Source organism: Anneissia japonica, unplaced genomic scaffold (assembly GCF_011630105.1).
Source record: "Anneissia japonica isolate Jap-2015-1 unplaced genomic scaffold, ASM1163010v1 scaffold284975_len822289_cov185, whole genome shotgun sequence".
Lineage (NCBI taxonomy): Eukaryota > Metazoa > Echinodermata > Crinoidea > Comatulida > Comatulidae > Anneissia > Anneissia japonica.
The window spans coordinates 679,868-705,257 of NW_022699685.1; the positions used below are offsets into that span (position 1 = coordinate 679,868).

Sequence of the window (25,390 nt, forward strand, 5' to 3'; positions counted from 1 at the left end):
TATTGTGGCTTCTCTGTACTGAAGTATACAATACGGCCACATTCACAGTTTTCCAATTTGCAACAGTACGCTGGTATTGGGAGGGAAAACCTCACTTATTTATATATTTTTTTTAGTGCCATGAAGTATTCATCATTACAAATTTGTCACATGACAGGAAATTTACACATCGCCTGATTGAGGTTGGTTTGCTTGAAACTGACAGGTCATACATGAAAATAATAATTTATGGAACAGCTGTCTCATTCGCATTATTTTACATTATTAAAGGTAATAAATATAAATCAACAAAATTACTGGTTGCAGAGTTTCATGGCAATATTCAAAACCATCAGTGAATCGATAAAGCTCACCTCCTTGACGAAGATAAGGTGTTGCAGCCCTAAAATGACGGACAGTCAAATGTACCTCAGCACCAGCATTCTTCAAAGCAGTTACCTATGAAAAAAAAAATGAACAAAATCAAAATAGAAACACTCTTATTAAGGTTTATTAGCATGAGTAACCTGATTTCAAAAAGGAAAAGATTAACAATTTAAAAATCTAAACACTGTAATTTTTTTTTTTAACTAAGCATATTAAAAGAGTAATGGGAGAGGGGTGGAGCGAAGAGGTATAACAATAATGACAGCACAAAAACAACAATAATTCTCTCTTATATAGTGCTTTTACACAGATCAAAGCATTATAGAGAATGAATCCAAACCAGTGATTAGGTGAACACATTACTGGGAAAAAGTTTTAATTAGTTTTCTGAAGGTAGATATGATGAATTAGGGAACGTGCGTGGAAGGGTCACCACATGGAACATTAAAGATTGATGGTATCGTTTGAAGCTTATTTTGTTCTACGACATGTTCACTTCCTGCACTTGGGCTATGAACGTTTGCCAGAATATACAAAAATGTTTGAAAATTCTACTTTTAAAAGTAGCATTTAAAAGCAGTAGCATTTCTTAACTCCCTAGTGTATTTTGATATTTATAATTGCGCGTGTGTGTGTGTGTGGGTGTGTGTGTGTGGGGGTGTGGGTATGTGTGTGTGTGTGTGTGTGTGTGTGCGTGCGCGTGGGAAAAGAAAAAGGGTGACTATGTTACCCCATACTTACAGCATCATCATGTGTAGCATTGTCTATGCTCAATCCATTCACCTGTTAAGAAATTAAATAATTCAAGGTTGTCAACATTTTATTTTTTTATACAAACAAACATAAACTATCTATCTGCTTGCAATTATAAAAAGAACAAAATAATAGGAAAAAACACACAATACAATTATCTACCGACGGTAAATGAAAATTTCTTGTTTTATGTTAGGTAAGTTACATTTATTGATTATATGTTTTGTTACTTTTATCTTACTGAACCACTTTAGAAACAAGTACATTGTATTGAAAGTGTATTTCAGAATAAAGAAAGAATAGATTAATAAACTAAAAATAAATAATATTTAGATAATAAAAAGAAAATAGAAACTATAGGTAGGTATCTAATTAAATTCAAATGCTAATTAAATAAGAATACAGCAATTTAAGATTTAGTGAATTACTTGGAATACCAAATGGTCAGTCAATGCGATCAATAATAATCAATTAACAATTACCAATCATCAATAAATCAACATTCAATCACTGACAAATTATCAATGGTCAATTTCCAATATTTAATGTTCAATGGTCACATCATCAATGACCTATCAACTGACCATCACCAATGATTACAGTAATCATGAATGATCAATTGATCAATGGTCAAGCATCAATTGCCAAATTTTAAAGGGTCAGTCATCAATGGTCAACATTTAAATGGTCAATTATCAACAAAAATTGATCAATCATTAATGATGAAACACCAATGATTAATCATCAATGGTTATGTTAGACTTGGCTATATCAATGGAAACTCAGGCAGTCATGTACAGTATTATTGTAGCTGTCAAGGTTGTGTAGCAGGTAATTACGATGTACCAGGATGTCAGTTGAGCCGTGAGCTTGCATTCTGTGTTTTTAAAAAATGTCTGAGAGAAAAATTACAGTATTTTTTTTTACATGGCAGCAAGTTAAGTAAAACCAGCCTAACTGGTAGGAAAAAAGGGAAAGGATTGAACTGCATTTTAATTTTAGTTTAAGTATCCATTGTTACACTCTGCTTTGTTTTTTTTCTTACATTGATTGTTCTAGATGGACTTTTCATTAAGGAGTGTGCCAGTGACGAGAAAGTTTAGTTCATTTTAGTTTATTATTATATCTAAGGAAAGGACTACACATTATTCATTAAATGGTTTAATTAGTAAGAAAATTTATAAGATAATTACTAATTTGTGTCAAATAAGATGTTCACAATAGAATATAAAGATCATGAGAAGTAATATGCCAACTAGATTGTCTAGTCAGTGGCTGCCAATAACTGATCTATTTTCAGTGTCTAAATTTATTATTATTATTATTATTATTATTATTATTATTATTATTATTATTATTATTATTTTCTAAAATATCATCACAAATCACAGTACATTGGTTTTCCTTCTGATTTTGAGTTTATCACTTAATCAATACTAGCTTAATGTCCAATAGCCAGGGTAGCCTAATTAATTCTACAACTCAATCACTAAAGATGGTCTATAATCAAATTTAAATAATAATCAATAGTACTGATGTTACAAATCAATGTATAATATTTGCAACACCCATAGAATTCTTAATAGAAGATACAGTACTTGAAAATAGGACCTTTACAGAAATTCACCAAGCAACCGGCTATTATCGTGTGACCATAAAGTTCTATTCGGAAAATTAAAACACAGATTTGAATGTAGTCAAGTACGGTACAAATTGTAACCTTTTGGGCACAAAAAATTATATTTTAAACTAATTGCATAATAAACATATTGCTTCAGCTTATTCAGGTTCCATACTACTGATTCTTTTGATAAACACAATAATACCGTTGCAGGCCTGGGAAGCAGGTTTCCTGTAGGCCAAGTTTAACTCACAAGTGTTTCTTTAAAACAAAGTTATGATAAAATACTACTATCAAGTCAAGGGGGGGGGGGGGAGCACGCATTCGGCCGAACCTTCCAAGCCCCCTGGTTAAAGGCCTGTGATGATGTTGATAATGAGTATGATGCTCATGCAGTGATTAAGATTTTGATTCTGGTGATAATGAACACAAATTCTGTTGATATGATGGTGATGATGATGCTGTTAAAGTTATTGATAATTTTTATGACCTTTAAATAGTATTTACGATGGTTATGTTGTTGATACTGTTGACATTGATGCTGCTGATTATAATAATGATTTTGATCAATGCTGTTGATAATGTTGATGAGAATTAATATATGGCAATATCAATATAATCTTTTCAGTAAATTTGTCAATTTTAAGTTTGCTCAACCTTTTAAAAAGAATGTATTTTTAAGACATACTACAGTATTTCCATTGTGATATTATTGAAAAATCTAAAAATCATAATGTATCCAGAAAAATAAAATAAATATAGGCCTATATAATAAAAAAATTTAAAACTAATGTAAACAAGAGCAGAAGCCAGTAACACTTAAGGACTCACCTTAAGAATAGCATCTCCAACATATAAATTGCCACTACAATCCGCTGTAAATGCCACAGAAAATCTCAGTTAGGAATTAGGATTAGAATTAAACAGTTATCAAGCATTTAAGACAGATTGCGTGATACAATAACAACATATTGCATTTTGTTAGCAGCATGGCAAGTTGAATGCAAAAAATGCATACTATTTTTGATATCTAAAAGGCAATGTAATAACATGTTGTGAATTTCATTAAACTATTATAAATAACAATATTCAAAATTATTTCATAATTTTATTATCATCAATATTATAATACCACCGTTATTACCATCATTGTTGTCGTTATAAAAATTATTTATTATCATCATAATTTTATCATTAACATCATCACATCAACCCTTTTTGTAGTTTCATTGTGTTCGCTGTTGGAAATCCTGTATCTGTTGTTTCTGTATCTTGTTGTTTGTTTTTCGAAATGAATAAATGAAATAAAAAAAACAAAACCATAAAAAAAAATTTCCACTATCACCACAACCACCTTTATCACACCCACCACTAAAAAGTACCAGGTCATCATTAATATTATCACCACATCACCGTCACCACAACTGCTACCATCAAGACCACCACATTCATTATCAAAACATCTTTAACATCACTCTGTTGACCCTCACCTACCCACAGCCATTGTTAACATTATAACCATCACCTATTTGAACCTCAACATTACCGATATCATGGAAATCATTTTTGCATAAATTATAATCATCAACATCATGGTAATGAAATCACCAAAGTTATCAATAAACTCTACTTCCAATATTAAATCAATCAATTTCTCTATTCTAACAGTTAAAAATAACAACCAACCTGCTTGGCCTTTGAAAATCCTTGAAACTAAAATTGGAATATTATGTTCGGCACCTCCCTTAAAAAAAAAAAATCAAAAAAATCAATGTAATAATAAGTTCAACTTAACTTTGGAAACTTAAATTAGAAACTTGAAAATATAGATTAAAAAATAAATGCAAATGCCTCTGCTCCTCACATTAATACCCCATTCATTGGGTCAAACTCTTAACGGAGAACATAGGCTATTTATTTATTTTATTTTATAGGATTTATATAGTGTACATACAGTATCTGGAAATCTGCTAAAGGTGCTTTTTTCCCTGGCCATTAGATGCAGAATCTACTATACACAGCGTGCAACCTCTTCTGCTTCCTAGTTATGCATGTAATGAGCACTACTAATTACATTCTGAAACTCCAACCAAGTACCCATTTATAACCCTGGGAGAAGAGAGGCAAGTGCAGAGATACTGTAAAGTGTCTTGCATAAAGAATACAGCAAACCCCGGACCTTCAGATTGAAAGTCCAACATCTTACACGCTGCACAACATGTTCCTACAAAGCAGATACTCCGCTACTATACCAAGGGAGCACTCTATGATATTGAAGATTGTTGTAATATGTACTATTGGCATTCAAGCCTAACTGATACACACTTTATAATTCTGGGTGAAGATGTGAACCACAAACTTTCACTTAATGACCTCTCATAGGATAAATTTTACAGACTAAAAGACAGCAGAAAGTGAATTCCGATGTAAGGCAAAGATGTTGATAAAGTAGCTTGACCCATGGAAGCAAACAAGTGTTCAGTCACATACTCAAACCCCAATATTTTGCAAGTACATATCTGTCCTTTGAGCCACAAACTCCCACTCAATGAAATCTCATAGGGCAATATTGGCAGACTAAGTACTGTAAATGAGACAGCACAAAGTGAATTTGGATGTAAGGCAAACCTCTTACTACATGCTGATGTTCCATTTTAACTGATATTATCAATTCTACATCAACGTCCCGAAGGTATACCGGCTGTTATGACAACCCTATCATTATCTCGCGACAGCTTGATTTTCAAACTCAAGACACTTATAATGACTACAGGGGTTGAATCCTAAACCACCTTAAACATATTCTATTTCTCCTTAAATCCATAGGTAATTTAACTTTGTTTGGTTTTTATTTCTTTCTCATTCAAATGCAGGAAACCTGCCAGTTTAGAGAATGAAAAGACACTATGACACTTACAAATTAAATAAATTCTGTTATGAAGCCGAAAAAGTGCAACTGGTTAATATTTTAGATATCAAATTTTCAGGATCTGGGATTAAGACTTGGGGTTGGAAGACAACATCTTATCAATCAAGTTACAATAATAAAACTTTTTAACACATGAATAAAACAAGATGAAAAAAGAAATGCATCTGGTTCCAAGTGCCAAATAGGTTTCCTTCTTGGGAAGACAAAAGGTTTTCTTTCTTGGGAAGACAAAATCTTTAGAAAAGATTCAGCTTAACAGGAAAAAGTAAGAGAATCGATTTGGATTTGAAGAAAGAAAAGAACAACATGAACAGGGATGATGGCTTGTATGGTATCACAAACATACATTTATAATGAACTTTTATAAAAAAAAAAAAAAAAATACAAAGTGGTGGGGCCCTTGTAACATCTCAAAAGGTCGCTAAACGTCTTCGGACCATAGACATCATGACCGTAAATATGTAAAGTGGGTTTCGTTCTTCAGTCAGTTGGAAAAGACCGCTAATCGGAATCGAAATGCACATGTAAGAAAATTATTCTGTTACCACTGGCTCAACATGAAAGAATCTTTCATAAAATAATTAAAAATAAGTCTCTTACTTTGATACTGAGTCCGAGACCGCCAATTTTCTGTCTTTTAACAACAACTAAACGTTCCTGAATTGGAAATAACGTACAATTATCAATTACTGTATTATAAAATGCTGCGTTCTGCCTACAGGGTTTAATTTTAGCACAACACTAAATGTTTCAAAACAATTATGATTTAACATAGGTATATGCACCTCAAACAAAGTGCACAAAATAACTTTGAAAAAATGTATATTGAGATTCTAAAATAAAGTAATTGTCAGTATTTAATAAAAAATTAGGACCTCTTCGGAACCAAGCACCAGTGCTTAAAGCCTTATTAAAAAAATTGTTGGTTTTTCACATCCAGGATTTGACATTATTTTTTGGTGAGGGCATTTACTATTTGTTATTTACTATTCTATATACTAGTGGTAAACAGACTGGTTTATAACCAAAATTGATTTTTTTTTATATATACAAGAAGTAAAATGAACCTTTGAAATGTATTCAGTCATTTATGTTTCAAAATTTTGGCTTTTACAAAAACTATTTGATGTTATAATTATTTTTATATTTCATGGAAAAATAATTGGGGTTTTTTTGGTTTTTTTTTGAAAAATTGTAAATAGTACATTTATTCATGCAGCTCCAAAATTTTAAGAGGAAGGGGATGTCAAACTAGCAAATAATTTTATTTGGTCTAAAGCCGGACACTCACTTCGTCATACGACCATCGCACGACGAATCCACATTTGCTTCCGGCGAGCGATAGATGACGCAACGCCGTATGCTAATTGTCAGTGGCAATCTGAACGGATCCTCATTAAAAAGATGTCCGTTGTGTCCACATCTTCGCGTGCGTTCTTCGTCGCCTTGTCGTCGCACACAGTAAGTAACCGGCTTAAAGGTTATCCTGAAATTCTCTATAATGTTGTTATTTCTACTTATCTGATTTTGTACACTGAAGTAATTAAGAATTTCGAAATAAATCCAATAAAATGCAGAGCAACATTACAGTATTACTTAAATCAATTTGAGCTCTACTGCTGCAATTACAATGAATGAGAGTCTTGATTGGACACTACGTAAGTGTAGATATATACAATTTTATCTTGCATTCTTTAGATTATACATGTCACTGCAATATATAATTAGCTTTCACTTTAACAAAAATCTTGATGTCTTTATTCTGAAATATTTGTAAAAAGAGAATATGCATCATACTTACCCTGGTAGAATCTATATCTGAACCATTAGCCTGTAATAAATATAAACTAATTGATGAATACATAAATATTACGATATGCAAATACAGTTTTTCTTAGTCATGGTAAAAAAAATTCCTTTAGTATGCTAAGCCATTATAATTAACAAGGCTTTATATATTAATGAAATACCTGTACTTGTTTTTAGTTTTTATGATGATTATAATTACTATTGATTAATGACGATTATTATATATTGTCTTTAATTGCTAATGATATCAATAGGCAGTGATATATGGTAGATTGCAGATGTAGACATTATAAAATAATATTCAAATTAGCTTTGATGCGCAGAACTGTAAACACAATATAAAAAAATAATAGCAGTGCTTAAATAGCAACATTGAAAAATTGTATACTGTAGTAATACAGATAGCTTTATACACATATTATATATGTATATAGATAAATACAAATAGATAGGCCTATTAATCTCAATCCACTATAGCTTTACAGCATAGCATCTCTGAAAATATATTATAAATACATTACAGATATTATAAAAAGATGAATTTTGATAGAGAAATTGAGAGCATGAAATTGACAAATACATGACACTGTAGATAGACATGTACTGTATCTGTATAAGTTAAAAATGCTTCAGCTCTAGGGGCTTCAAATCTGGACCCCACTAGGGCTCATTCTCTGTACCCACCAGGGAACCTAGGCAACCCATAGACCCTTGGCTCTCATATGTAACCGACCCACAATCCTAGTTATACGGGTCTGCACAGATAGTGTAAGTACTTTATAGAGTAGATACTACGGTACAGCTGGCTTTTGTCTCAGAACATACTGTATGTATAAATACCTTACAGAGCAATTTAGGTTTATAGACAATTTATCAATGAAAAGAAGATGAGAGATTGAAATTCTTACAAGACGTTTGACTGCATCCACGTACACTAGTTGTTCTCTTTGAACAGTAAGCGTTTCCAGGGACAACTGCACTTGCACTAATTCAGCAGGCTTTGATACATTCACCAAATTCAACAATCCTGTCTTCACCTAAAAACAAGTACAATTGATTTATAATGTTATAACTCCAAACCAACAACAATTGCATAATAAGAATCAAACACTTTGAACAATACAATTTTTAAAGTATATTTCTTTAACACTGAGCCATGTTCTTCTACTTAACTTATTTACTAGTAAATTTGTAAAAATTCAGCTATGGGGTTTAATGACTTAAAAAAAAATAAATACTGTACAGTCATAGCATCAGCATAGACTTGAATATTGTTCTTTCATTGGGAAAAGGCCAGACTAGACTACCTACTGTAGGCCTAATCATTTTTTTTGGTTTTTTTTTTAAATTATTATATTACAAACACAACATTTTTACCAGTTACGTAGATATTTTTACTGGTAAATAGGATATCCCAAACAACCTCAGATTAATGTCTTACGAAAATACAAACTGACAGGAGACGACAATTTTAAACTATACATTTACAAGTGTATAGGCCTATCTGTATAAAAAAAAACATTAAAAAAAATATGGACTGGAAACCCTATTTGATATTCAAATTTATTCAAGAATATATTGGACAGATACAAATCCACTTATAAGATTAATCTGCTTAATACATTAATAAAATATGTTAAGAGAAACCAAGTTTGCTGATGACACATGATCTTCTTTAATCAAATTTCAGAAATTTGATTATAGGTTTAATAAAGTGGCATTAATAATAATTGAAGGAAAATCCATACCTTGCATGTAATTTAATTAATTTAAGGACATGGGAAAAGACAATATTTTCTTAGATACCATATCTAATTTTGGATACTACTGTGTGCGGCACAGGATGAATAATATTAGTCTAAGCAATTAATGTAAGTGGTACATTAGACTCTACAAGACAAAATACAACTACTTCTGTTGTCAAGGCAATTCACATCACCATATTGTTTTACTACTGTACTTCTATTTGATTTGAAATTTAATGTACTTGCATTTTTTATCAGATAATTCAGGCTATATAGATACATTATTACTAAATGAGTTTTAGATGAATTTCTGTGTATATTTTATTAGGATAATAGCAGTTTTGTAAATCGTAACTTAAAATGGTGTAACTATACAGTAATTGACCTATGGTAGTACAAAACAAGCCACCCCTCAATTGACATGAATACATTTATAAAGGATAGAAGATGGGCCGATAGAAAAATGCAATCTCAATAGATAAAACATCTTGTAAATATTAGCTTTATGCCATTCTTTATGTATGGTAGGCCTGTGTTTAATGTTATGGCACTTTCTAATACCATATACGATTAATAGTAGTAGCCTACAGTATGTGATCCCATCCCTACCAAAACCAATAAATGAGATTAAAAATGCAATTTCACCACCAGTAATCACTAACATAAAATGAGCAGCTAGTATACAGTATACAGTAGTATTCTTTGGTATATTGTATAGATTAAAATTAATGTATCTACTTAAGGTCAGGGATGAAACAGGATTCTGCAGCATAATACAGGTCTCCCTCTGATTAAAGACCACTCCAATTAAAGACCACTCCAATTAAAGACCACCTCCAATTTATATATTTATTAAAAATATGTTATAATATTATACAAATATTGACTGCTCATGAGGGGAATAGTGAAATCTATCGCCATGATGTGATGTGGAAACCGTAGTCTATCTTCCCGAGGGCAACATAGATAAAACGATCCGTTGTGCGTGGGTCATGTCCTTGCGTTCCTCATAGAATTGCGTTGGCCTACGACCATCTGGGGAAGTGAGTGCCTGGCTTTAAATTCAGTCCCGTAAGCATGCTTATAGGCAATTACCACCCACCCACCCCAATGTAAAATTTGACAATTTACACAGTGGATTTGGTCCAGGGTATGACATGACCTACAGATCCAGTGTCATATGTGGCAAAGACAAGCCAAACCAGTCACTCGTCGCAAATCGTGTTTCAGAGAAAATGGCCAAACCATGCTTAAATGTCAAATTTTAAAAAAATCTATTTTATTGCACTAAACTAATCTTTACATATCTATACATCATTCTATGCTATTATTCTCCCCATTTTCAATGTTAAAACAACAATTTTTAAGGATTTGATGATAGTTTCTGCATGAGAAATGCCTGAAATCATAAACTTTGAAGGCTGATTTCTCATATATTGTTTTTTAAACAGCTGTATGTTTAAACACTTGTAACTTCACAAGGAAAAGTCCGATTTGAATGATTTTTTTTACCATTTTATAGCTATTATTTTACTCTCTAACACTGTATTAATAACTCAAAATCAATTTTTGCGACGAGTGACTGGTTTGGCTTGTCTTTGCCACATATGGTTTACTGTATATAAACCAATGTTCACACCATAACAAATTAATACCTAACTGTGCCATATGGTTTATGGTGTATAAACAAAGTTCACACCTCCTGCTACAAAGTGTTTATCTCCTCTTTCAAGTTAATGAAGCAATGCCTATCAGTAAAATTGGTGGAAGCATTTTGGCGTAGAGGGAATGGTTTGGTTTCCAAGCCTCAAGGCTGACCAGGGTTTTAATGCTGTGTGTTTGTGTCCTTGAGCAAAGTATTTTATCTACATTGCTTCAGTGTACCCAGTTGTATCAATGGGTACCAGCAAATTGGTGGGAGTAAACTGCAGTGGACCAGCATCCCATCCATGGGTGGAGGAATCACACTCTCATCTGCTTCATGCTACAGAAAATCGGGATAAGCTTTAGGTCTAGTGACTTGATAAGAATTTACTTTCTCAAATAAGGATAGGTCTGCGCATGGAGGTAAAAAATTATGGTCTGCCTATGTGCTCTGCTGTCTTAGCCTGTTAACAATTGAAACTGTACAAAGTATATCTTCGAATTTATTACTAAAGAGGTTCCTCCAATTAAAAACCTCTTTTGGGACTGGGGTTTTTGTGGTTTTTAGCAGTTTTGGTCTCTAATTAGAATAATAAAAATAAAAGCCATTTGTTAATTTGTTATTTTATATACTTTGTTGTAGACCAGTGGTTTAGAGATGACCACTTGATGTGTTGGGCTTTAGCGTCCGGTGCAGTGATTACCCGGCTTAAGGAGTATTATTCCTTAAAATGAGAAATGTAGTATAAAAAACTAAAACAACAGCGTTGCAATAAACACACGAGTTAAGAATGAGATTGTTGAATATTATCACAATTTAAAAATACTATGAATTGATTTAAATTTTAAATTCTGAGTGAAATAAATCTTACTATAAATCTTATTATACATGTTGCAGTATCATGTCAATTTTTTACTGTAAAAAAGAAGTAGAGAGTGCAGAGAAAATTCAAGAATCATACAGCAGCAATACTATAGGCAGGCCTGGAAAAAAAAATGTTTGTGCCACCCACCATGAAAATTGTCTCGATAAAATGCACCAGCATCAAATTTTATCCGTTTACTATCATTTTTCCCCCCAAAATGCGTCTGGGACACTGATGTTTCCTCCAACCGCTGTTTGTGCAGTCGTGCTTTTTCCAGCCCTGACTAACAGTAGGATATAAAGGTGCAATATTACAGTTTTCAGTAAGTTACTGCTATTTATACTAATACCATGCTACCTTGTAAAATCAATTGATAGAAAATCACATACTTTTTAGACACTGTATTGTTATTATAAAAACATTTTAGTAAATAAATTGGATGGGGCATAGAATTTAGAGGGGAATTAGAAGGTAGCAATTTAGACTATGTGACCGACATTGAGATGGTGATCTAGGAACCTCCTATATTAGGTGATTTGGGATGAAATACCCTAGGGCCCGATTGAGCGAAAAGATATCCGTGCGATTTACCAGTTAATTCACCGGTATAAACTTTCTAAAACCGCTCGGACATTGTGTATGGAATGACCGTGGAGCCGGAGGCGATGATAAATCAACCTTAAATGTTTTTCCAAATGTCCACAGCCCAGCAGGAAATTCAATAGGTTACGGCCCAGGCGTGGTTGCAGCTCTCCTTCGCCTCCTCACACATGCACGACGAAATCTAAATTTAGTAGCATAGTCACGCGATCGATTTGTAGATTTACCATATTCGAAGAAATAAACTTGAATAAACTAGCCTATGTACAGATTTTAAAGCAGCCATTATAAGTTATTGAGCTACATTATCGTTCCACTGTGCTGCGTGTACGTGGGCCGGTTATAGCAGCAGTAGCAAGTAAACAAAGAATGGGTTGTTTACCATGGGATAAGTTGAAATTAACTTGCGGAGTAGTTTCGTTACACGTATTTACCGTGAGCTAAAACTTGCTCAAACGGTCGACCACCCGCTGAGTGCTCAGCGCGATTACTCGGTGAAATAAATGGAATACGGTTGGCGTTTTTTGCTCGAACAGGCCCCTAGACAGTAAAATTTAATATTTGGAATTGTCCAGAGAATTCGTTCCTATCAGTATACTGTATCAAGAAATATTTCAATCTTTCACTACAAAATGAAAAACACTTCAATTAGGCAATGATGTAAAAAAAAAAGAGTTGTTGATCATTTTTGGGAAGATGTGGGGAAAGGACGATTAACAACTTACTTCTATTTACATTTTTTTTTTTAGATACAATTTTTTTTGTCCATAATTGCTACAAGGGATACAGTAGTTTCGAAGTTTACAAAATACTGCAAATAAACATGTTTACATAGAATACTTCATTCCACCAGGGAATAAGGTAAATATGTCCTTTACATTGTAGAGCACTCTCACATTCCAAATTGGATCTACAGAATGAAAAATACACCATAAAAGCCTAAAGCTCCCACACATACTGTAGCGTACATAAATTTACTAAATCAAGCAACTGTTCAATCAATAGTGGAATTATCTTTCAAAGTCAATTACAGTATTCCTTAAGAATGCATTACACTGCTGTACGTTTAGGTTTAACAGGTTCAATAGGTTTAAACATGAAGGTTTTTAATTAGACCATGAGTATGTGGAACATTGCCAGAAAGTAGACCGTGTTCAGAGCAGTTTTTTTAGGGTGTGTTTAAGCAGAAAACTTTACAAAAAACTTTTTTTGATTGGTTAATTTGAAGTTCATGGGTGAGAATTCTGCCCAGTACATCCTTCGTGTTCAGAGCAGTTTTTTTAGGGTGTGTTTAAGCAGAAAACTTTACAAAAAACTTTTTTTGATTGGTTAATTTGAAGTTCATGGGTGAGAATTCTGCAAAAAAAAAAACCAATTTGGGGGAAACTAGGCTGATATTTATTAACCCGGAAGTACTGTGCAAACAAGGGTCAGTATTCAAATGATCAAATCATATCTATATCATTGTTTATGAGCCCTGCAAGTTGATTGGGGGAGCGGTTAAGTCAGGGGTACCGTAACCTTCAGCTATAATATCGGCGCTGGTTCGAACGGCTCACTCGTCTATATAAACCATAGGCCCAGTGTACGCATTTGGCTCGTGTGCACTTTAAAGGACCCAGTACATCCTTCGAGAAGTATAGTGGGTCACCCCGGTGTACTGGTCCATTCAGTCCCGTTGTTTAATGGATATGCCACGTAGGATAGTGATTAAGTTCACTGATTGGCATACGGTATCTTTGGCACTCGTCGTGCCTAAAGAAATGAAATGAAATCAAATGCAGTTTCCTTATATTTTAAGTTCAATTCAGGTTTTTGGAATGTTTTTCTTTTTGTTTTTTTTTTATAACCAAGTGACCACAGTGTGATTTCATGAAATGTTATCCCCTCATCATATGTGTTCATTTATAAAAACAGTGGGGTAATCTACTTGCATCGCACATAGCTTGGAACAATTAATTGGAATTTTCTCTAATACCAGTAAACTAAAAATTTCAGTTGAAAAAAAAATCTTGATTGCCCTGTGTATTAATAATAAAGTCTGGGTTTGAGTTTAATGATTTTATAACATTTTATATAGCTTGTCTCATTTTAATTATTAATATTTCAATAACTAATCTCAAGAAATATTCTAAATCAGTTTAATCAATTTGTATATGGTAATATCATATATTTCTAAATTTATATTTTGTATTGCATATTCTTATGTAAAGTGCCTATGAATACAAATATTCGTGAAAAAGGTGCTACTATATAAAATACTATATAAAGTCTAGTTCAGATTAATGTCGAGTGCATTTTTCCTGGCTAAATTTGCAATTCTAAAAGTCAGGAATTCTTAAATTCTAGCCAAACTTCCAAAATAATCAATTTGAATCAGTTGGCTTTTGTAGTGTTATAAATAATATAGCATAATGGCAATCTTCCCTTCATTAACCTGCCTTTTATAATAATGAATTACTGTACAGTATATCAATGACAAGTTGATTGTCCCACAATTTAGGCAATTTCTAACTCTGTACAGAGAGCAATCAAGGTAAATGTCAGCTACTAACATACCTGAACTGAACAAGAATAATAAAGGCTAGGAAAAGTGGTCAGTTTTTAAAGGTGGCCAAGTCTAAAGATAATTTTACCACTGACTATTGTTAAACAGGCATTTTCTATTATTTTTATGTTTAGCTAATTTATTTGATTTTAGTACTATGCGTATATTGAGCAAAAAAGTATGCCAGTTCTGTATTATGAGAGCTCACCTGTGAGTTAAGTGCCAACAAACCTTCCATTTTGAGGCCCAAAAATGCCTGTGAACGGCCAGCAATGCTCACTGTTCCACAGCTTTTGTTCAATATCATCACTTTACCTTCATCGGTTCGGATACCTTATGGTTTATTTATGCTATATGATGGTACAGTATTTTCTGGCTCTCCTTTTTCTTCCAAGCGCCTAAAGCTATTCAATTTTATTGCAATTTGTTTATATACTCCGATCATGCCACTCAGGCCACTGTGCTCAGACCATCATTCACGTTTGCATCGATAATTGAAACATGTACAGTAACTAACCCCTGGATTAAAAATGCCATAAAACATGCAATATTAAAGTTGAAGAGCATGTACACTGCGTGCCTGAAAGCATGTTCGTTTCAAGACGTTAATTCACTATTTTATCCTACTTCCGTAAATTAACTGTAAATTAGTATCGTTTCCTACAACACCATTCGTCAGTAATTTTTATTTTATTTTTTTATACACAAAATGTAAAAAATTGGACATACAATAATAGCATTACATGAATGTACTTAGAAGAGATTAGTAATGATAAGTGGAATATTCTGCCTTGTTCAATTCATAATACTAAAAGCATTAAACAATCTAATAATAATATAATAATTCTAAATAGTTATGAAAAACCACTCAAAAATACAGAGACTCGAACTAGGGCTACACTGGTTTTGGTTATAGGATGATGTGGATAGTTGTAACTTACTGCTACAGTACAGAACCCGACACTTCGGAGGTCAGTGCATTTGCAGTTTTCCATCCAGTCTAAAGCTAATTTTATCGACCTTCAGCTACCTTTATTAATCCCCTTGGCCATTCTTAAAATCAGTATCTTATCACCCGCCCACCCTTAAAATGACTACTACTTAAACCCTAAGTAGTTTTTCTAGAGCTACAATCAACCCATGTAGCAATCAATCAATACATGTAGCACATTTGAGAAACTAAGACTGCAGATTTAATAAATTTAAGAACAATAAATGCGAAGAAAAGAAAACCAGAATGATATGTACCGTAGTTCCAAAGGTATCCACGTCGGTTATAGTCCCACCCCCAATTTATGCATAATTTAACGTACCAGCCTTTCCTCCAGCAAAAGCCCAAGGTATGTCTTTTACATATTCTCATAAAAATATTGAATACTGGCTTTGAATTAAGCATATAGTGCTGAAAATTTTGATTGAAAAGCGGATTTCCTGAGCATAAGTCAAAAAATTGGCTAAATTTTGTGTTAGAGGGGGAGGAGGGATCCTATACCAGAAGAACTACAGCATATGAATATGAAATTAAAACAAAGGTATAAAAATATTTGACTCCAAAAAAGATTGCAACCAGAATTCAGAACACATCAAAACATGCAATAACAACATACAATACTAACTCAAGCTTTAATAAGTATAAGAAAAACAATTAGCTTTCTTACCCCATGAATCTGCCACAGAGGCTGGCGTATCTTCCTTTTTACAATTTTAAGATTATGGCTCATGCGTAAAATAAACGGCTCGAGGCCAACAGATAACAACAGGTTATCAAAACGAAGTGTCATCTCTATTCCCTCCGTACGATGGTATCTTCAATAGCCTACATGAGGCACTGAGAATACGGAAAAAAACAGGTAGTACAGTCGTGTTTCATCCACACATTGCAACAAATTAAATTACATTTGCTTTAATATTAAACCCATCATTTTTATGATGCAAAATCTAATGTAATCTCTTCTTATCTATAGCTGACCATTCAAAATGACCAATCACAAAGTCAAATACTGGCAAGGAAGTACACATTGACATTCACATATAAACATCTAGTAAACAAAACAGTCCATTCACTATCGCTGCAAATAATTCCATCTTTAGCAGACTTCCGTCTGAAACACATTCACTAATGTGATCGAGAGATTAGTAACATAATAAACAAGAAAATGAATCCTTGGTGTTAACTTGGCAAAGATTGTACTGAGTTCCACCTCACGACATTCCAAATATGCAATAAGCAAGCTTGTAGGAGCTTTGAGCTGTCAGTACACATCTAAAATTGACCGTAAAGCTAGTAATACTGAGCATAAAATATGCCATGGAAACAAAAAAAAAGCTGTCAGCATGATTCACGATGAGGATAAAATCTCACAATCACGATTCAGACATGTACTCATTACAGAATATCTTCAAATATGGGTTGTCCTTGCACGCTATCTACGTTAGAGTTACAGTAATACATTAAACAAGGAATCATCAGATGCATCTTAGGTGAAGAAATAAAGTACATTAGGAGATTAACTGTATGTTCACAGATGAGTTGAATAGACAGTGTGAAAAGCATGAAAACAACAAAATCAATGAATCGGAAAGAATTGCTTGGTTACTAAATAACCATTGGTCCAAGATAAATCTGATTGGAAAATTAATGTTTAACTGCTAGCAATAAAAATATAATGATATGTTAATCACATGTGTGAAGTACTTCAAGGATTTTTTTTAGTGGATTATTATGATTAAGAGGTAATTCTACAGCAGGATATATCCCTTCAAAATTTTGGATGAGTTACTCAAAAATGTCAACAGACGCAGTAAATGAAAATTGAGTGATAAAGGTTACAATTCAAGTCAGCATACCAATTGAAGAAATGATGTTTATTTCAATATTAAACATTGTACATTGCTGGTGGGAAGAAGAAATAAACATCTAGTCGAAGCATGCAAAGATGCAGTTTGCAAGCAATGACAGAAATGCCTACTTTTATTAGGTACATCATTCTATCATGCGAAATTGGCATTAAATCATGTGAGCATCTACATTTTATCTTTTTGTGGGATACTGTATACCTGTCTCTTATACACATCTAGATGTGTATAAGAGACAGAGCCTACATGAGGCACTGAGAATACGGAAAAAAACAGGTAGTACAGTCGTGTTTCATCCCTGTCTCTTATACACATCTAGATGTGTATAAGAGACAGGATATATCCCTTCAAAATTTTGGATGAGTTACTCAAAAATGTCAACAGGCGCAGTAAATGAAAATTGAGTGATAAAGGTTACAATTCAAGTCAGCATACCAATTGAAGAAATGATGTTTATTTCAATATTAAACATTGTACATTGCTGGTGGGAAGAAGAAATAAACATCTAGTCGAAGCATGCAAAGATGCAGTTTGCAAACAATGACAGAAATGCCTACTTTTATTAGGTACATCATTCTATCATGCGAAATTGGCATTAAATCATGTGAGCATCTACATTTTATCTTTTTGTGGGATACTGTATACTGTATGGCAGGGGCGGTATGGCTGGTTGTATCCTGTCGGGGTGGAGGGGATGCCAAAATTGAGAATGTGGTACAGGGGATGTGCAAAAATTGAGAAAGCAGAACTAAAGTTCTATTCTAATAAAAACTTAATGATCACTTTTCGTATTTTAACTCACTTGGTGGAAATTAATTAAAGAGGGGTGGGGGGTGCATGCTCACCCCCAGCTTACGCCCATGCATGATACACTAGTGAGGACAGTAACCTTTAAAGCGCAAAGTCCTGGGTTCAACTTTGAGTGAAAATTGCAGGAATTTTCTCCACTTAGAAAACTTCAATGATGAGTGCCTTGCTTGATGGAACAACCTCATTAAATGTTTTTCTTAAAATAATTTTTTTATTTTGTTTTTCTAAAAGAGAAATGTTGCAAAGAACAAACTGACAATCATAAACAAAGAGAATGAAAGCAGCTGATTAAGCAACCATTGTACTTTTTAAAAAAAAGTTGCTTTGTTTAGAATTAGGGAGTGATATTAATTACAAATCCTATGCCTGTTATCAGGGCAATTGGCAAAACCAGTTCAAGAATAATGTATTAGCTCATGGTTCTCATAGATACTGTACAAGTCGAAGAAGGAACTTATTCCTCTACATCAGAAGACACAATATTGCTGCTACTGTAGATCGCGAGGGGTACAGGGTAAAGCATAAGCAGAGTTGTCAATAAACGTACTGTACAAAGGTGAACTTTATCATCAACAAGCATGCCTTAAATATTAATAACACAATGAACATAATAATCTATACATACATGAAGCCAGTCAACTGTTCAAGTAATTAATATTAGAGCTGTGTTTTCCAGTCCAGTATGATTTGAAATGCATGGCAGACTGGGAATAATGTGACAAAGGTTTTATTGATCTCACTATAAACTCGACTGTTGATTACCACAGCTAGGTACAGTATGAGAAACCTGTGTTCTAATGAGAAAGATGTCGGTAAGGTAATTAGATGCAATCAAGGATGTGATGAGAACCCACATGTGTGAGCTATATATCCTTTCACCAGCTGAGTTTATATTGACAGTAATAGGATGACCTCATAAAGCTTAGGTCATGCCAGACATAAAGCCAACAATGTACGTTATGAACATAGATAAAATGAAATAGACTGGACAGCAGTCGGCAGACATCACTCCCCAAAAGAAACATAAAACCAGTGTCATCTTAAAATCTGTAGAGGTAGACCCTGCTGATGAAAGCTCAGCATACTTTTGAGTAATATCATAATTAAACTAAACAAATTGAAACCAATGAAAAATTTGAAGAATCCAGCACTGATAATATTACAGTGGCGGTTCTAGCAGGAGTCACAGAACCCTCATCGGGAGACCCTAAAGCCCCCTTGCAGAGGTGTAGGTTGGTTTCTGCCTGGGGAGAAGGGATTTCGAAAAATGAGAATGCTGAGCTAATCCCAGAATGCGACCTAAAAGTAATTAGTCACTTTAATATTTTAACCCACTTTAGTAAAACTAATTTGTTGTTATATCTGCAACCCCAGCATACGCCCATAAATTGGGAGGGCGGGGGACCCTGGAACCTTGTCAGACAAGAAGCCAATGATTCTGTCAGTGAACACTACTTCAAGAAGCAATTATTTCAAAAATTTGCTCCAACCATGATAGAACTGAAGTCGGGATGGCCTCCGGTCATGGAGGTTGGACCTCTTGTCGGTGACTTTACATCCTTGGGTGCCACCACTGTAAATATAATACAATCGAGACAAACTTGCACGTGAAGAAGACCACACTTAAGAACCCCTACCAAAATATACTATGAGCAAATTTACTCTGTGCCAGAACATTAAACCACAAGACCAGAATACTGTAATTTCACTGTTCCCCGGGGTATACAATATTTAAATGAGTGAAAATTTGTTTCAAATATAGCTTGCTTAGATTGAATTATTTAGTCATCAAATCAAGCTAGTGTAATCCTGTAAGAAATAAAATATTAACAAAAAAAACATCAAACCTTAAGTATCCACACTATTAAACTTTACGTGACAAATAAGATATGCCCATATTTGGTTGTAATATGACATCATTATTCCCATATATGGACACATCACATGCATTTTGTCACATAAAATTTAATAGTTTGAACAGAGCTTGTACAGACTATCATAGTTTATTAGACAAAAACATGTGACATGCCTAATAGTCATGATGACATCACATCATGGCCATATATAGGCATATCATGACTATATATGATCACATCATAACTATATATGGGCACATCATGACTATATATGGGCATACAACACTAAAATTAAATAGTATGGACAGAGCTTTAGAAAAAGAACAATGCTCCTTAAGATATACATAGTGAAAACAACAATGAACATCAAACCTCATCAAGCTCAACTGTTGAACACTGCTGATGTCCACTTCCCTAAATTTTTGACTGTGTGTAGTAAAGACACATTATCTAACGCTATTAACCGCAGAACAAATGACACATTCACTTGATACTACTGTAGGCCTACCAATTGAATATTGACAAAACCATTCTTTGTTAAACCTACATGTATTATTTATCCAATATAGGCTGTGTCAACAATGAGTCCTTAGTATACTACAACCGTAATTGCAGCAGATGAAAATGCTGGTGGCTACAAAGTTGTACATGACATACAGTAGAAGAGACATAATAATAAACCAAAGACAGGTCTATCATCATTATTTATAAAATGCCACAAAACCTACCTATATAACCATAGCAATCTTAGCTGAGTGCAAGAATTATTTAATATAAATACAATTTGTCAAATGAGATATCATCACAATTGCCAGTCCTTTATTAATAAAATGTTTACATGGTTGAAGATAAATTGGAGTAAGATGATTGGTCGATTTCATAATGAATCTTTCTATATTTAGAGTATCATGTTGCATTTGTTCTGTCAATATGCTTTTAGATTGATTGGCCAAATTATGATTACAAACCAAGTGGACATGTTAATTACTATACTGTACATCTACACTTTTTTTTCTCTGTTTAGTAGGGATATGGAATAATGATGAGTTATAATATTTTGCCATCTAAAAAGTATTATAAATAAGGTAATTTAATGATAAATCAATATAAATCAAGATAGTATTTACTAGATAGAAGATTGAATTATACAGTATACTTCTAATAATAATATGTACCGATACATGTTTCCCTAAAACTGTCATCATCAGTAATGTACAGTAGCTCCAACAACTAAATTTAAAACATTTCAAACAATCAATAATTATGTTGCAAAAAGCTTTTGGACAATTTTTAAATCTGAAAATTAATTGTTCTTTTTCCCCCTAAAAAACTGTGAAAAATGTTTTACACAAATTTTACCCTTTATATATGTTTATTAATGTATACTCTATTGTAAATACTCTTTGTGTGCTGTTTGTACCAGGACTATCATGTATATTAAATTTTATTGATGAAATATGCAATATGTACTGAATACCAACATACTATACCATATATTTTTGAAATCTTAAATCGAATGCTTCCATTAGCCTATGGTATAAATAATTCATTCTAAGTAAAAAATTTAAACTAAAAGACAATTTCTTTGTACTGAAAAATGAAACAGTTTTTTATTAAAAATATTGAACCCAGATTTTTTTTATCAACCTTTCTATGGTAGTTCATTAGTCATGTTATGTGCAAATCTAGCCAGCAGTTAGTTAAAAGTAAAACATGAAACACTTTAAAATAGAGTACAGACAGCAAACTGTACAGTACCAAAAATAAAATATGAATAAAATAAATATTAATCTGTAACAAATTATTAGTGCTTATATATTGTTTATTTGCACTTTATATTATTAGAAAAACAATAGTAAGTGATAGCAATATATATAAAGAAATAGTGTGTATACCAATAGACAAAATTGATACTAGAATAATAGTATAGTATTCCATAGTATCACTAAACTAAGGAACACAATCATAACCATAATATTACTCAATTGACCTTCATTGGTTACAATAATGTATACTGCCCTCAATTATACCCTTCAGTGCCTGGAGACATTTTCACACTGAAGACAATGAACGATTGTTACAAATATTTACACAAAGTATTAGTAAATCACAGCTTTCATTTATGAATGGGTTCATCTACCAGTGTGTGTTTAATAAAAACGAAAGCTGTTATTTTCATTTCCAAGTCATTTACTACAGTGCTTTTTTAGAAGAATTGGACAAAACATCTACTCAAACAATTTCCGATGTTTATATTAAATACTTTCATTTCCAATTACCTGTAAACCATGGACCTTACTATATAGATCCATGGTTAAACCAATAAAGTTCTATTTTAGTAAACTTGCTACAATTTGGCTGGTAGGGTAACATATAGGAAGTATTTATTTTTATAGTAAATGTTAGGTAAACAGAGAATTTTTGATGTTTAAAATTGATTCATGACGATGATGTAAATTTTACATAATGTGAGACTCTAAAATCGATAAAATAAGCATTTCAAGTCCCTAAATAGTTGGAGTTTCTAGGGACCTCGTCCTTGGCCTCTGGAACCCCCACTAAGGAATTCTGGGATATTCCTCACCCACCCACATTTGCTTTGGTCATGGAAATTGGCCTTCCGTCATGGAACATTGGACCCACTGTCGGGGAAACATGAACCATCACTGCGGTAAACAATCTAATTTGGGTGAAAGCTACTGTACTATGCTTCCAAGAGAACTGGTATTAGGCTTTCTAATATACATCTTGATTGCATTTTGTTGTACATGGTAATACTAGTGACCAGGTGATACCTACGGCCAGCGAATTTCAGAGACAATAAGTATAACACAGTAGTAAACATATGCAGTCATTCTGAATTTGTGGGAATTACAGGGTCTCAAGTGGGAAGAAAATCCTTTCCGGGAGATCTGATTAAATGAGCTTTCTTAACCCATTTGAATTTTATTTTGCTGCACATAATGATATCCATTGGCCCCAACTTCCGTTAGACAATTGATAATGAAGTACTATAAAAACATACAAATAATTATGAATTTTTTGGGAGATGGGTTATTTTCCAGTAGATTCTTGCTTGCAGGAGGCCGTCCCGATTTCCGGGAGACTTGGGACCCCTGGAGATAGGTTTGTTTGCAAGATATCTTGATTCCTGATGGAGTGTGGAAGAACATTCTAATTTCTGTCTGGTCCCAATCTCTTGGCTCTACTAAAGGTAGGCTTAGCAAGGGGCTTACCACCCGGTCTAGCTTGAAATAGACCTTTCCGGAGTGTCAATCAAACTTAACAACTGACTAATCACAACAACGCTAGGAATACGCACGCGTCTTACAAATACACGTGTTGTCCCACAAACGCACGTGTTCGCGTATGTTTTAACACTGCCATCTTGTGGGGCCTTAGCAACAAAATCCAAGGGGCGGAGCATAGCGGAAAGGTCCATTCCCACTAACATTGTGCGGAAAATCATGGCACTTTTGACACAGAATAGGCCAGGCACTTTTGACACAGAATAGGCCAGGAACTTTAATTAGCAATTTCTCCCCGGTTATTTCCCACACTTGTGCTACAAAATCTTTGCAAGTATACCCCATAAATGCTGCAACTCCCCTGATATTTCCCACACTTGTGCTACCAAGTCCTTGAAAATATACCCCGTAGCCAACCGGGACTACAGCCGGGCACACACTGTGTTGTTCAGCTGCCGACCGATGAATCCAACGCCGCTCCCTGTGAGCGATGCTGCTGCTGCTCGATTGCTACATTTGGAAAATACGGGCTGACTTCCACGCGGATTTTCTGAAAATATAGGTTTGACCTAACTCTAACAACCAATTTATTATGTAGTTACTGTATGCCTAGTTACGATTCTGCACTCCATTTTCTTGTGATTTTTTCCGTGCAAATTTGAGCTAGTTTTTGATGTATCATTCGCACAAAATGAAATACCTTACAGTATGGCCTTGCAGTGCCTATAAAAATAGACCACCAAAGTAGTAGACCTACCAAGCCTAGTCACACCAGTAGTGTCACCACAACCAGTCAACAGCCATCCATATATACACTGCTGTATTCATCTCATTACTACTATTCTACTATTACTAGACCTACTACCTAGTCTCTGAAAGTGTAAGTGTAGTGTAGGACTAGACGCCATAGCTAGCCTAGGCCTAGCTAGGCCTTATAAGCTAATTAGGTCATAGCTATCTAGGCCTAGCTAGCCCGGCTAGAGAGGTTGACTGCTGTCATTTGAGTTATTTACTAGTAACTAGGGAAAGCCCTAGCTAGCCTAGCCTGGCTGGGCTAGGCTAGCTAGGCGCCTCCTCTCCTCCTACTAGCCAAGTTTAATAAACACTATTTTAGGCCTAGCTATACCTAACGAGGATAGTGAAAATACCTTCATTTTGTTGTCCATCTTATTTTTTTTTATTCGGCAATCATGATCTCACTTCAACTACTCGAAGTAGGACGAACCATTTTACACTCGCGAGTCAACCACTATTCGTAAACGTATCGTATAGAAAGTGTAAACTTAACACCACACCACACGCCCAGGCATTTGAGTTGTTGATACCTTGTAACATGTGTGACCTCTTTCCCTACTTGTTTCTCGGTCAAAGGTTAACTTGAAGATTCATCATCGTTATCATCTTCTCATCATCATCGTCATCATTATCATTATTGTCATCATAATCGTTATCATCAACATCATTATTTATCAGCATTATCATATTTTATTACTCTATTTTATTTATTTTTTATTTATTTTTATTTATTTTATTTTTTTAAAGTTTATTATTTTGTTTTATTATATGTCCTTCAATTATCTAATTTTATACTAATTGTTTGCATCGGGAAGACGAATTTTACTTGTATTTTATGTACTAGTGACAATAAAATTTTCGATTACAATACATATTTTAATCTTTAAAAAAATGGGTCTAGGCCTAGTGATGTTCATGCGAACTCAGTAGCAGTCTAGAGGAAG

The 25,390-nt window shown here is 33.7% G+C and overlaps 1 protein-coding gene across 5 annotated transcripts in view; it reads right to left on the bottom strand.

Annotated features, from left to right (window-relative positions):
• Positions 1 to 24,974, bottom strand: part of LOC117103070 (gamma-2-syntrophin-like) — a 43,856-nt gene extending 18,882 nt beyond the window's left edge. Inside the window, exons 1-9 of one of the 5 annotated variants that reach the window (XM_033243556.1) lie at positions 24,800 to 24,974; positions 16,540 to 16,709; positions 8,387 to 8,515; positions 7,471 to 7,500; positions 6,270 to 6,326; positions 4,427 to 4,484; positions 3,572 to 3,615; positions 1,108 to 1,149; positions 354 to 438 (exon numbers count right to left, since the gene is read on the bottom strand). In XM_033243556.1, the coding sequence (XP_033099447.1) occupies positions 354 to 438; positions 1,108 to 1,149; positions 3,572 to 3,615; positions 4,427 to 4,484; positions 6,270 to 6,326; positions 7,471 to 7,500; positions 8,387 to 8,515; positions 16,540 to 16,662 (568 nt within the window). In that variant the 5' untranslated portion in view covers positions 16,663 to 16,709; positions 24,800 to 24,974. Of the gene's footprint in view, positions 1 to 353; positions 439 to 1,107; positions 1,150 to 3,571; positions 3,616 to 4,426; positions 4,485 to 6,269; positions 6,327 to 7,470; positions 7,501 to 8,386; positions 8,516 to 16,539; positions 16,710 to 19,172; positions 19,298 to 20,775; positions 20,874 to 21,131; positions 21,211 to 24,799 lie in introns of those variants that run through there. The other 4 variants (XM_033243559.1, XM_033243558.1, XM_033243557.1 and 1 more) reach the window with 4 other exon arrangements.
• Between the last annotated feature and the right edge of the window lie 416 nt (positions 24,975 to 25,390).